Raw genomic sequence first — 14,752 nt, forward strand, 5'->3', positions numbered from 1 at the left:
AAGGGCAAATGTTCTCATCATGGTGCACAATAGACCTCTAAGAGCTACAGCGCTGACCTGGGAAATTATTCATTAATATATATGCAGATTTGTTGAATGGGAGCTTAACTTCAGTGTTTCACTGAATGCAAAATGAGGGACATTTTGTCCTTGACAGCAGTGTAAAAATAAGCCAGATGTTTCCTGATGTTTGATTTGACAGATATAATGATATTTGATGTTTGTAGTTTTTTTCATGATTTTCGTAAGGCTTTACAGGGTTGCCAGATGTTACATTTTGGTCTGTCACTTATGCAAAGTGTCAAATGACTTTAGAAGACTTAGTGTAGCAACACAAGGCGACTATTGTAAGTTCTTTTTGGTGTTTTGTTCATTGTTTTTAGAGATTAACATATGATTGCTTTGTGATGCTTCGTCAATATTTCTCCTTTGTTGTTCCACAGAAACAATAATCTCTTCATCTTCACACACATGATGACTTAAGATGCATAATATGCAATTAGTCAAAGCAAAAGAGTTATCATGACGACTTCTGTAAGTGCTTTTTCGTATTTTGTTTGTGTTCGGAACTTAACATATGAATTGCTATGTGATTATTTATAGGTCAGTAATAAATCTCCTTTTTTCTTCTACAGAAACAATATGTTAATATACTCCATACACAAAATGATGTAGATATTCATAGCATCTGCGATTCTGCGTTCAAGTCGAAAAGTAGATGGATTTCGTCTTTTTCCCCACCTAGTTTATTATAAATACATGTATACACAGTCTACAAGTCATAAACGAGGTACATAACTGATAAAGAGTATGTATGAGTTTTCATGTATTTACAGTACATACAGTGGTTTATAAAGGATTTATAATCATATTATATTCCAAGTTAGTTATAAATATTAACCGATTCTTCAATATATGCTCATTTCAGGCTAATATTCACATCAAATGGTTCCCTTTATGTATAACAGTGTTTTTATGAGAACTATTCCCATTCCTGGAGGTTGCAAAGTGGTTTTAGTCTGCATCTTCGGATGATAGACATTTCTGCCTGGCTTCGTGATCGTCAAAAGTCACTTTTTTATTCCGTTTGGGATCGATCCAGGAGTTTCGAATCACCGCGTTGTTCGGCAGTGGATCCACCTCGATGATGGAAACCACTCGTTTCTTCATTTTACTTTTCAAGACTTTCTGGAACTTCTGCCTCGTGAAGGCGTACAAGAGAGGATGGAAGACCGTGGTGCCGTAGGCCATGACCAGAAAACCCATTCGGAGCTTGACCGTGAGGTCACTGGGGCCTGCGCTGAGGATCACAGTGTTTAAAATGGTGATGGGAGTCCAGCAGAGGAGGAACGTGGAGATGATGAGCAACGACATGCGGAAAACACGCTTTTGGCGCTCGCGCCGCTCCCGGTGGCGTTTGACGGCTCTTCGCAGGGCGATGATCACCGAGACAGACATTCGCATGCCGAGCGGAGCGTTTCCGCGGTTGCTGCTCTGCGAGGCGTCTGTGATCTCGGGCAGCTGCTGCTCAGATGTTGACATGAGGGAGAAGTTATTTTTCCTCCTCATTTTTTTCTTCTTTTTCTGCGTGGCGTGGAAGCGCGTGCCGATTCGGATGTTGAGCGCCTGCAGGATCTTGGCGTATGTCACCAACATGATGACGGCAGTCAAACAGAAAATTGGGATTTGGGCTACTAGGTGGTAGTACAAACCTAGCTCGGTGTAATATTCATTGACGTGCACAACGGCGGTCTGATTGGCTTTGAAGGGTTCCGGTCCCAAGAATCCCACCTCGATAAATGGCACCAAGAAGCTTACAAAGGACAGCACCCAAATGCAACCCAACAGAGCCACCGCTCGTCCCATAGTCAGCACACGATTGGCCGGTTTAACGGAGATGTCATATCGGTCCAAAGTGATAGCTAGCACGTTTGCCGCTGTAGCCACACTTGCGAAAGACACGCAGGCCTCGTGGAAGCAGCAGACGAGCACCGTGTCGCCTTGCAGAGACAGCATCAACACCACAATCGTCAGAGGGATGCAGCAAATGCACACCAACACGTCGAGCACGTGGAGGTTCATGGTGACGATGTTGCTGACGGAATTGACCAGGTTGGACTTCATGCAATAGAGGGCCAGTACGGTCAGGTTGCTGCTCAGTCCCAGGACGATCTCCAGCATGAGGAATGCAGTCAGGGACACCTGGAAGCTGAGCGGGTAAGGATACGGTCCGGCCGGCGTCATGGCGGGACTCACGGACTCGGTGATGTCCAGAACTGTAACGTTACTCATGGTGCTTTCTTCCTCCGTTGCGGGAGGGACGTGCATTATCCTAAAAGGTAAAAACAGCAGGATGCACAATCAGAGAAACGTGTGGGAAGACCAGACACTTTGAACAATGTTGTGTTGAATCCATTAGTTCAGTTACTAAATTGGAATTTATGTAGCGAACATGATGTAGAATTGGCATTCAGATTTGAATGTGAGAATTACAAGGAACTGAAATTCAAATAAATTCATATAACTGCAATTATTACCTAGAAATTCAAAGTTTGTCAAGACTTGTAAAATGTAAAATATCTTTAATGTGAAGTTTGAATGTCTTGCAGATATAACATTGGATAGATAGATAGATAGATAGATAGATAGATAGATAGATAGAACACTGCATTTCCCAGAATGCATTGCTTGTGTGGAATTTCTTAGAAATAAAATTCACTAAATTCCTTTTCTTGTCATTGCAATTCAACTTCCTGTGGGCTGTAGCCAAATTAATTCAAATTCAGACTCATTCACTCCAAGTCTGAAGTTTGCATTACTTTATTAATTAAACACCTAAACCAGCTAATTAAAGTCTTACTAGGCATACTAGAAACTTCCAGGCAGTGTGTTGAGCTAAACTCTGCAGGACACCGGCCCTCCGAGACTGAGTTTGGAGACCCTGCATTAGATAAAGTGTGTTTTCCCCTTTTCTAATCCAAAGATCAGACCCACATGGTTTCTGTGGTACATTATTGCTGGATTCAAACCAATGCCATTTATAAAGTTCTTACATTTTCATTATATTCATCTATTAATGAACAGGGTTTACTCCATTTGCACAGAATTTGACAGCTTTTCAACAAGGATCAGTTCAGAAAATGCACAAAAACATCCGTAGATTCCCCTGGGGCTGCTAATGGCTTTACATTTGATGTCCGTGTGCACGTTGACTAATAATGCATTGGCCATTCTGTGTTGGACGCTGCTATAAATAGACACACTTAGCTATTATTTTTGTCTACAATGTGTTTTCATTTGTTGTGCAGTGATGGATTGTTCTTTAGTGCTGTGTTTCATTCATCACGTAGAGGGAGAATTTAAAAAGTGAGAGGTTCATTGAGATAATAACTATGAACCTAGCTTTTGTAATTTACTCCAGTGTAGATGGATGCATCAAGGTGCCAACTTGGAAGTAATAACTCTTTGTGTTTTGATATAGACTGACTGACACAGTGGAGTGAAACCAAATGGAAACTCTAATGACTCCATGAGCTAAAACACAACACCTCACAGATCATCAAGCTTGTTCTTTGGACGTCCTTGACGAAAAATGACAACTGTCCAGTACTTTATTGTACACATTTGTTGACTTACCCTTCCCCTTCCAGCTTCTTTCTCAGCCTCGGGAGTCAGCGATTGAGTCGGGAGAGTCTGGAAGGGGTACAAGTTGTACATCAGCCCCATGCATGGCCTTTTTAAAGGAAGTATTCTGCACTTCTTAATCCTTGTAATCCAAGCGATTTTCTCGCTTAATGGTCAGGGAGGACGATTTGGGGGTGATTTCTTTTATTATTACTAAACCAAACGTCACATTTGGACCCCTGCCATGTCCAGACCTAACAAAGAGGTGTCATTCTTGTTCAGAGATCAGAGATCTCGTTTTGGTTTGTTTAGGAGTCCAAGAAAAAAGGCGAGTGATTCAGAGATCAAGTGTCCATTTCTCTTAACTAATTTGACGACTGAAAACAATTGTTTTGATTTAATATTATATCCACGCTAGGGTTAGGAAGTTGCTTTCATCTCCCTCAATACCCTCGGAGAAATCCAGTAACCTGGTCCCATACTGTTCCTTCAATGCTGATGTATTCCCGTTCTTGCATTTTTATGAGCCCTACAAGGTGATAAATCCATATTGATTTGCGTTTGCTGATTTGCATGTGCCATCTGCCAAAGAATCCAAGGTCACAGAATTGTTTAGTTCAGCATGAGGGGGTGGTGCATTCTGGGTGTAGGAAATGTAATTTCCTGTCCTCTCATAGAAGGTAACCTTTAGGCTGCATCATCAACATTGTCCGAAGCTCATGTTTAAAACGTGGTGTGCATGGGAATGCCTTCACCTGGGAAATCTACTCAAGGGAACATCCTCGCAGACCGGACAGACCCAACACTAATGCATGTCTTCCTGAGAGTTGGGTAAGATGTGCCGCAATGCACTTTGGAGGAAGTTTTCTTCAGCTCTTTAATCCTACAACCCTGCCAAGAAAAAAGCAATACGTATTGATAAGTGAACAATCAATTATTCATTAAGCCTGCATCCAATCCATCATCAAGTAAGGACTTCCATGTGTTATCCATTCATCTTTCCCGAGTGGTCTGCGGAAATCCACAAGCTCTGTTCTTGCTTAACATCCATGTGAAGGTACATCTGTGAATCTGTAGGGATTGATGGATGGGCCCGCGCATCTTGGAAACAATCTACAAACACTCATTTCCAAAGCAATGCCTTTTAGGGTAACGCAAGCACATGTGTTGTTTTATGTCTGTACTTTCTCACATCATTTTTCAGTCAACGGCCATGCGAGAATACGGCCCGATCACGTGTAACGAGGTGATCGTGTTCCAGCCGTGAATGAGATTTTACACTGTAAATTTTTCCCAGATGTTACAGTCAAGCAGACTCTGACAAATTGGGAGAAACCGTAAACAGAATCGATTGGGTTTTGGGGGCAAAATGTGTCAGCGGAGACGTGGATCAATACACTAAAGTCAGATTGTTGTTTGCAGGCGGTTAATCACAAAATGTAGACGTTGAGGGGAACACGTCCCTTTATATACTCAAATCAAACTGGGGTTTTCAATGACAAATTATTTTACCTTCAGTTCCTTCAATTTTGACTGTTTGGTTGCATTCTTGCAATAAGCATCTTTTTATTTTCCTCAATTTTTTTGTTGATTTATTTGAGTTTGATTTACTAGGGCAACTCCAATTTTGATAGATTGCTCTCTAAAAGATACTGGTGTTCCCCAGGGAGCCATATATCAGCTATCTTCTAAGTTTTGACATCTGCTCCTCTGGATTATAACTGTTTGGGTTTATATCCAAAACAAAATCTGAGTGGCATGCATACTTGTTCAATCTCATTTTATTGCCAAAGTTACTGGATATCGCCCGCTTACCTTTGCGCTCCTAGAGTTCTCATCTGTCATGCAACGTAGAGTAGCTACAGCTTCACCAAAGCATCATCTGAGATCCACAAGTGCATCTTCTGCACACACTTTTGCAGGCGTTGCATGTCAGCGCGTGTAAACCTGCTTCCCCCCAGAGGAGCATGAATCAAACGCTGCCCGTGCGAACCGTCAGAGGAGTGAAACAGACGTCCTCTGACTTTGATCTACTGTCCTGCTGACTGTTTCCTTCACTTCTTGATCACACGCTCTCTTCAAACTGTGTTGCATTGACGTGTTGCTGTTGCACCCCTCTGTTGCGCCTCCTCATCCTTGCTTGTCCGTCTCTCTCTCTCTCGTTCACTTGTTCTCTATCGTAGTCTCCCTCTCTCACTCACTGCGGCGGTTTTGCAGTGTTGCTCCCTGCTCTGATTGGTTTGTTGTAATGGGGTTAACCCTTTCCTCCCCAGAGAGTGGGGATGCACTCTTCCTTTTGTTTTCTTGTTCTCTCCATCCAGCTTTTCCCTCCATCCTTGCTGTGGCTTGGCTGCATCTGTCAATCCCTGCGGAGATGCTTCAGGTTCTATTTAAGCACTGTGTCACAGTTGCATGTTTTCATTCATTTTTGATGCTGTGCTCTGTGATGAAAATGGATATGGGTCTACTGGGAAAAGGACACAAAAAGTGTGGCTGTGTTCCAAACCTAGTGAGCAGCCTACGTAGGCAACATTTTATGGTGAACAGGTAGTTTTTAAAGACTCTTGCTTCTATGATACCTAATTTTGGCTAAATTTGAAAGCAGTATCACATGTATCTGTAACGTAGGCAGTCCCAGAATGCATTATAAAAGTAATTTGTTCAACGGAAAGTACTTATACAATTTAGGCATGCACTGATATAAAAATACTAATATATATATATATATATATATATACTCACACACACGCAATATTTAAACACAATATTTAAATACAAAATTATTTCTGATAAATAATATTTACTATACTTAGTATATAAATGCTATATATATATATATATATATATATATATATATATATATATATATATACTAAATACTTATGTATATAAATAGTATATAAATGCATATTTATAAAATTATGATATATTAATATTTGTGAGATTTACACATTTACATTTAAGTTATTATAAAAATGTATATCTACATGTAATCTTTTACATACATTTTTTACTAAGCATGAATATATTGATAATACTTAATTTAATTTTTCAATATGAAAATATTGAGAAAAATAAAAAGATATATACAAAAAAGTATAATTATATTATATTTTCATATTCATTTTGAGAGATGCTAAAGATTACGTTTATCAAGGTAAAAAAAAATTGTACTTTTAAAGATTAACATAAGCAAGTGTTAGATGTTCTGCAAAAGTAATCTAAATGTATAGTTAGAAGAAATACACAATTACATATCAAATAAGAATGTCGGCCGATAACCAATCATGTGTCTGTAATAAAAAAAAAAGTTCAGGCTAATTAAACGCACACGATTTTACCCAATGTTTGTGTGCGATATAGTGTATTTTTAGATTTTCATGTCATTAGCAGCATGTTAATGGCAAATTATTGAAATCAGTTGAATCTCAGGTCTCACGTTGACTTGTATGCTATTTGTATGACGTAAGAGTTGCTGCCTTTGTAGAGCAAGTTGTTCACTTACGAGATTCTATTTGTAGCCATTTGTGTAGGCAGCATAGGCAGCTCATAGCTTCAGGAACGGAGCATGTGTGTTTGATTTATATGATGGGTACACTTAGTGTGTGTGTGTGTGTGTGTGTGTGTGTGTGTGTGTAATATGTAGAGGAATTGTGATTGATAGTTTCAATTAAACCGGTCTGTCAGCTGGCAGAGGGAGCAGTCTTTCTCAATTCATATTGTTTGGCTCATTTGGCAAGTAAGGGGGGCGTCTAAAGTGACATTCGCTACAAGAACGTGTGTGTGTGTGTGTTTTCACATTTGAAGCACTTGTTGGCGTGTAGCTCTCCACACATTCTGATTCTGAAATGCACATGTATTATTAAGTGGTAAACTGCCTTCTATAGACACAGCAGCAGTGCTGCTGAAAACTTTTCACTAAAGACAGGCTCGATATTTCAGCTGCCATTAATATTTCAGCACGCTTTCCCAGCAGCCTTCCAACACAGCAGAGTAATATTCTGTTATTCCTAACCATTTTTCTGTGATGATATTTAGAGGGGAAAGACGCTAGCATACTGTGAATAAAAATGTTTGATGAATATTATAAACTAAAATAACTTAAAAACTCATTTGATTGCCATATATATATTGTTACTCCTTCCGCAGTCATGTGTCTCATTACATGTGTGTTCATATGAAATACAGACAGATGAAGGCTGTGAAAAGAAAGAAGACTGCACGTAAATATATTTTACAAATATGTTCACTTGCTTTTATTAAAAAAAAAAGAGTAAGTGGTACCATGGTACAGTGATGGTATCACATAGTAATATAATGGCACTTTTTGGTCCACTGATTCTTATGGTACTCGAAGGTATTTAAAAATATATATATTTTACCATAGTGCATATCCAAAAAAGCCAAAGAAATGTAATTTACCATGTTGATACCATGCCACACGTCCAAATCATTATACAAGCATGGTACCGCATCTAAAATGCCATAGTATTGTGATTACTATATACATACCATGGTATTTTATGGAACTCTAAGGTAAACCACCATTCAGAGTCTCTTCTGCTCACCAAGGCTGCATTTATTTGATGAAAAATACCATAAAAAAGGAATATTGTGAAATTTTATTACAACTTAAAATACTGTTTGAATATATTTTAAAATTTAATTTATTTCTGTGATCAAAGCTGTATTTTCAGCATCATTACTCCAGTCTTCAGTGTCACATGATCCTTCAGAAATCATTCTAATATGCTGATTTGCTGCTTCAGAAACACACATTATTATCAGTGTTAAAAACAGCTGATGCTTCATATTTTTGTGGAAACTATGAATAGATGAATAGAATGTTCAAAGAACAGCATTTATTTGAAATGCTATTATATTTCAAATTATACCAATGTTATTTTTGTACAAAATACCATGGTACTTTTAAAGGGTAAGTTCACCCAAAAATGAACATTTTGTCATTAATCACTTACCCCCATGTCGCTCCAAACCCGTAAAAAGCTCCGTTTGTCTTCGGAACACAATTTAAGATATTTTGGATGAAAACCTGGAGGCTTGAGACTGTCTCATAGACTGCCAAATAACTAACAGTGTCAAGGTCCAGAAAAGGTATGAAAGTCGTCGTTATTTACTTGGAAGTCTATGGAACAGTCACAAGCCTCCAGGTTTTCATCCAAAATATCTTAAATTGTTTTCCGAAGACGAATGGAGCTTTTACGGGTTTGGAGCGACATGGGGGTAAGTGATTAATGACAAAATGTTCATTTTTGGGTGAACTAACCATTTAAGTGAACCCGGTTTCTCTTATGCAACATATCTGTAAGTCATATTATTATTATTAATATAAACAAACATATTTTGAAGTAATTATGCAAAGAATGTGTTAAATAAACTGCACGCACTGTGGAGTTGTGTGTAGTTCTCTCAGATCTCTACAGTGGAGTTTACCTCAGAAATCTGGTCTGGTCAAAGAGACAGACTCGGCTGAATTTAAACTGCACACTTTTCTGGAGTGACAGACAGACATCTGGGATTTCCAGCACTCAAGCTCAGCTTCGATCCGTCCGCTATCGCTCTGGGAGCAGAACTGCAGAAACCCTGTTGGACTTCTGATTTGTTTTGGACTGGCCATGCGAGAGGGTCATTTCGCAGTGCCAGAAATCCGTTTGAGAAAGGCAGAGATCTCTTTTATCTCTCTCCTGCAGTGCCACTCATGTTCTTTGTTGCTGGAGTGTTCAGTCTCCCGGTAGATTAGCAGAAAACTAACAGAGCCGCCCGCCTTTGTGTTACTGAAGTGTTTTAATCACTCGCCTCTTAATACGCAGAATAAATCTGAACAGTTTCTCGGCCAGAGCAGCAAAAACGAGAGAGAACTTGAGTAGAAAATTTGTTCAATTTTAGATGAAAGAAAGACATTTCAAAAAAGAAATAAAGCTAAATGTCAGTTGGGACGATCATTTAGACATAGTTACATGTAAATCAACCTGGGGCCTACTCGTTTTACGTCATCTGTTTTGATGCTGCTGTTCATCGACACCATGTTTATTAGTTGTGTTCAGTAGGAATTTATGGGTTTAATTTAAAGTTGTCACCCTAATCGAGATCCTCTTTGTTTTTGTGCCAGATAAATTGTATCATGACTGCGTATAGAAATTAGATCATCTAATAGTTTCATATAAAACGATATTATTACCTTCATTGATCCAGTGTAGTTAGCTGCTCTTTTGTTAACAACTTGTGGTGTAGTTTAAGGTTACCGAATCTGAAAAAAAACGTTTTAATAAAGTTATATAAAAATATTTCACCCATGAGCTATGGTATAGCTGACTTTAAGGTAACAGTCATTATGCATTATTTGTATGTTTATTGTTGCATTAGCCCCATTTTCTTTCATCCTTGCAACCTGTTAATAGCTCTTATTTGCCAGTAGTTAATGAGTTGAATTCTGGGACATTACATTCATTGTCCAATATACTTCATTTTTCTTACCCTTTATTGCATGTCCTTCATGAAAATGATCCATATTATTATCCATAAATGATTTCTTAAGGATCACGTGACACTGAAGACTGGCGTAATGATGCTGAAAATTCAGCTTTGCATCACTGGAATAAATTTAAAATGTATTCAAATAGAAAACAGTTATATGAAATTGTAATGATATGTCATTTTTATTGTATTTTTATTAAATAAATGCAGCCTAAAGAGACTTTAACAAAAAAAAAAATCTTAATTATAGTATGCATATAGATATAAAACAGATGCAAAACTACATCAAACTGTCAAATCAATTAGCCGCTTTGCAAAATTTTTCAGTCTTCTTGCTTCAGTGCGAAATGTTCATCTCTGTGCAATCAATAAATAATAATTGGTCATGGGGCTCCGCTAATGTGCTTACACTCAAGCTGCTGACTGCATTTATAAGCCCTTTCATGTTTAAGCAAACAAATAACTCATCTTTGTTTGCATTTATGACGCTCTAAATCTGATTTGTGTGCAATGTCCTGTAGCCTGAAGTGATTAATCTTTGTTGTAGAAGCTTGTAAATTTGATAATATGGCCAGTGAGGCAAGACTGTTTTGTCTGTGTGTAATTGTGGCCTCTCTTGCTCTCTTTTCCCCCCTTGATGTCTCATTGCATCATTTGTTCTTATTAGCATGTTATGAGATTTGTATACTTTAAGTTTTCTGTGCCATCTCTAGTACTCTGTGATGTCTGACTAATTGGTTACATTAATTTGTGCTGGTGGTGAGGTCACATGCTGTCTCATAATGATCATATTTATGAGATTGAAAGGCTTTACATGTCAATAAAAAAAGAAAAACAGACTTTGGGAGTGTCAATTAAACAATCACGGAGGAAGTTAATCATTACTGGTTGTAAGTTGTACTAGTGAATGTTGACCAAACATTTAGTTTGCATTTTATATACTGTTGATGAAGTGTAAATTTTTCAAAATTGAGATTTATACATCATCTGAAAGTTGAATAAATAAACTTTCCATTGATGTATGGTTTATTAGGATCGGACAATATTTGGCTGAGATGCAACTATTTGAAAATCTGGAATCTGAGGGTGCAAAAAAATAAAAATATTGAGAAAATCGCCTTTAAATTTTTCCAATGAGTTATTAGCAATGCATGTTACTAATCAAAAATTAAGTTTTCATAAATTTACGGTAGGAAATTCACAAACTATCTTCATGGAACATGATCTTTACTTAATATCCTAATGATTTTTGGCATAAAAGAAAAATGGATAATTGAAAGTGAAAAGTGAAAGTGAAAGTGACGTGACATTCAGCCAAGTATGGTGACCCATACTCAGAATTCGTGCTCTGCATTTAACCCATCCGAAGTGCACACACACAGAGAAGTGAACACACACACACACTGTGAACACACACCCGGAGCAGTGGGCAGCCATTTTTATGCTGCGGCGCCCGGGGAGCAGTTGGGGGTTCGATGCCTTGCTCAAGGTGCACACCTAAGTCCATGGTATTGAGGAGGGGGGGAGAGAACTGTACATGCACTCCCCCCACCCACAATTCCTGCCGGCCCGAGACTCGAACTCACAACCCTTTGATTGGGAGTCCGACTCTCTAACCATTAGGCCATGACTTCCCCACTGTGACCCATATAATGTTTTTTGGCTATTACTACAAATATACCCCAGCGACTCAAGACTGCTTTTGTGCTCCAGGGTCACATATAGTAGTCATTTAGCTGGTTTATAACGTGGCAGGTTTGAAATGACATTTTCCTTAATTTGCTAGAAGGATAATATTCAGTTTCCACATCTGATTTGCATCATTTCCTCTTCCTTTTTTGGATTGATGGTAAAAAAGCTTGATGCATTTGTCAGTAATTTTGTCAAAAAGAGAGAAAGAAATATTAAATTGCCCAGCGAAAAGGACTTCCGAGTTCATAAATGCGAACTTCCCAAAGAGGACTTGAATGCAGCAATAATCTGGTGAAAATGGAGAACCAATCTTACCTGAACTCATACGGTCATTATGTTGCAAATGATTGCATTTCAAACAAATTGAGGTGGATGCAATTTCAGTTCAGTAGACAAAGTAAATGTGCTCCATCTGGTCTTTTGTTGGTTTTAGTTGGTCTCACACCTTGGCCAAGTTGGTTTAGTTGGACACTCAACTGGTCTAAAATCCTGACCAGATAAATAATGGCTAAAACACCTTTAAATGTTTCAAACCAGACAGTTTGACCAGTGGAAACCATCTTGTTGTCCAGCAGAGACCAGCAAACCACCTGAGCCTGTTTAAAAGTCCTCAATCTTGGAGTCAACAGAGATGCAGATTTTCCCCATTATTCTGTTAACTAGGTACTAGGTAAACAAAATGTTGCAGTTTTGGTCAATGAACTGATATTTAAATGTATTTATAAAGTAAATGGCACGTCCTTTATATTCCAGCATACAGCACACTAAAGGAGCCAGAGCAGCTTTACTCAGTCACTGCAAACTCCTTGACTTCCTGTTTGAGTTGCATGTTTACATTAGCTCGTTAGCGTGAGAAAGGACAGGTCCGCTGTTTCAGAATCTCCAGAGGACACAATGTTCACCCCTCGGTCAGAGATGCACAAGAAAAACTGCTATGTCATGCATTAAAAAAAACTGGGGTTCTCCACACTCTGTTTAGTATTACAAGAGCTCTGTTATGAAACCTAGTGAGCCGTGTTGCTGTCTACTACTGCATACACTGACATTAAGGCAGCATGCTAATGAAATGATTTGAAACACTCTACACTAGAAAAATGGAGATGAGCTCAGATTGGTCTTGATTTCTTTACTTTCAGTTGATGTAATTGTCTAAAATGTGCAGTCTACTCGATTATCTGAAGAACTGAGTATTCGATTGCCTGAGGGTGAGTACATTTTCAGCAAATTTTCTTTTTTGGGTGAAACATTCCATTAAAATGTTGCCAATGTAGACAGCTCACAAAATTTCGGAACAGAGCCAAGAAGTTGTTGATTGATTATTTGTTATTATGTAGTTTGTTTTGTTAAAACAAATATGAGTCTTATTATCTTTTCAAGAGAGCTGTACGCAGAGTAAATGTTTGTATGTGAATCAGTTGTTTGTCCTGGCCGGATAAAATATGTTGCATATTTATTTTTTTCTCCCATGGACCCTTAACAACACACTATGCACTGCGGGATCATCAGATGATTATCATGTGTCGCCAAGCTTGACGGTCTCTTGAACGTTTGGGTCGTGGACTCATCATTCACGGGTTCACATGTAGTCCGAAGCCTGCCGCCTCCTGCTGTGAGGTTCTGAAGACGAGACGTCCTGTTTGTTTTTCCACATCAAGAGAGCTCTTCAGTCGGAAGTCACTCAGAGAACCAGAGGAACTTCCATGTAAACATTCAAGTTGTGACCACCATCAAATGCAGAGAAGGGAGGTATTGTATTTTCTCTTTGTTGTGATGTAATAAGTATTATTCATCAGGGCTTTAGAAAGCGGGATGTGTGCCTCTATAATTCTGCTCTTGAAGTGTTGAGCATTAGCATTTAGTACTGACAGGCTGACTGATCTCTCTGCTGTTTCAGTATGAGGACTGATGTTAGTGATGCATCTGTGGTCTCAGAATGAATGAGCTGTTTTTGGCCTGCAGAAGTGTTTGAAAATGTGGTTTATTTTTGTGAGTAATAATAATAATTGAAAGATTTTTTAATCTTTTTTTGGCCCTCAAGATTTAGATTAGCAATCTAGTCCAGCATACGAATTAAAATTTTTGTCAAATTGCAACGTTAGGGAGTTCACAACAGAGTTATTATAGTAAACTAAAACTAAAATCTTTACTTGAAATAAAATACTTGTTTGATATTTGTTTTCATGAACTGTTTGAAACATGCATATTGTTTCACTTATTAAGTAAATACATAATATAATGTAATATATAATATTTATATAATATAGTAAAAAAATATATATAGAGATTATTTTTATATTATAATATACATTTAATAGTATAGTATTAATGTTATTGTATATAAAACATGTAACAATCTAAAATAAATTAATAGTAATAAAAACTATAGATGTAAAAACGAATAAAATGACAGAAACAAAACACTTAAGAAATTAAAATAAAATCAGAAAAAACAAAAATAAATCAAAATATTCAGTAACCCTATAATAGTATCTAAATGATACTAAAATAACAATATTTCACACAGGGCAAGTTCTTGCGTTCAAAAACTGTCCTAAGCAGCTCAAACAAAACAAAAGGGTCTTGGGGTGTGTTTTTAACTTTTAATTTTAATCATGCATAGCATAGGGTGCTGAAAAAATCAGATGCAATGCAACAGCCAAACGCATTTATTTTGCATGCAACAAGAGTATTTCTCCATTGATGGGCATTCAAAGGTAGTCTTGTATTCTGATGAAATAAAATAAATTACAGTGAGGTCGAATCATCTTGCCAGCTGGGAACATTTCAGTTCTCCAAATGCACAGAAGAGCAAAGGTGGGATTAGATTTCAGAAGTACCTGCAAACTAATGCCTTCTGTCTATTTCCCAGAGATTATGCTGATATATCAGCCACTTGATCTGTCAGACATTACGGAGCGAGAGGTTAACGGAGGTCAAAATC

General features: G+C 37.9%; 1 protein-coding gene across 2 annotated transcripts; it reads right to left on the minus strand.

Annotated features, from left to right (window-relative positions):
* Positions 1 to 290: 290 nt before the first annotated feature.
* LOC109108243 (G-protein coupled receptor 22-like) lies at positions 291 to 6,064 on the minus strand. Of its 2 annotated transcripts, XM_019121418.2 has the most exons (3): positions 5,440 to 6,061; positions 3,637 to 4,515; positions 293 to 2,332 (listed from the first exon to the last, which is right to left on the minus strand). In XM_019121418.2, exon 3 carries the CDS (start codon positions 2,326 to 2,328, stop codon positions 1,015 to 1,017), a length of 1,314 nt encoding a protein of 437 aa, XP_018976963.1. In that variant the 5' UTR covers positions 2,329 to 2,332; positions 3,637 to 4,515; positions 5,440 to 6,061; the 3' UTR covers positions 293 to 1,014. The 2 variants fall into 2 exon arrangements, with proteins under 2 accessions (XP_018976962.1, XP_018976963.1); XM_019121417.2 differs by lacking the exon at positions 3,637 to 4,515 and having other exon boundaries at positions 291 to 2,332; positions 5,440 to 6,064.
* Positions 6,065 to 14,752: the final 8,688 nt, after the last annotated feature.

This window comes from Cyprinus carpio, chromosome A25 (genome assembly GCF_018340385.1).
Source record: "Cyprinus carpio isolate SPL01 chromosome A25, ASM1834038v1, whole genome shotgun sequence".
NCBI lineage: Eukaryota > Metazoa > Chordata > Actinopteri > Cypriniformes > Cyprinidae > Cyprinus > Cyprinus carpio.

Excerpts from the sequence above, each read along its gene's own strand:
- LOC109108243 (XM_019121417.2), bottom strand. The coding sequence starts at position 5,462 with ATGAGAACTCTAGGAGCGCAAAG. Across the intron at positions 2,333-5,439 it reads AGAACTCTAGGAGCGCAAAG|GATAATGCACGTCCCTCCCG; the intron begins GTAAGCGGGCGA and ends TTTACCTTTTAG.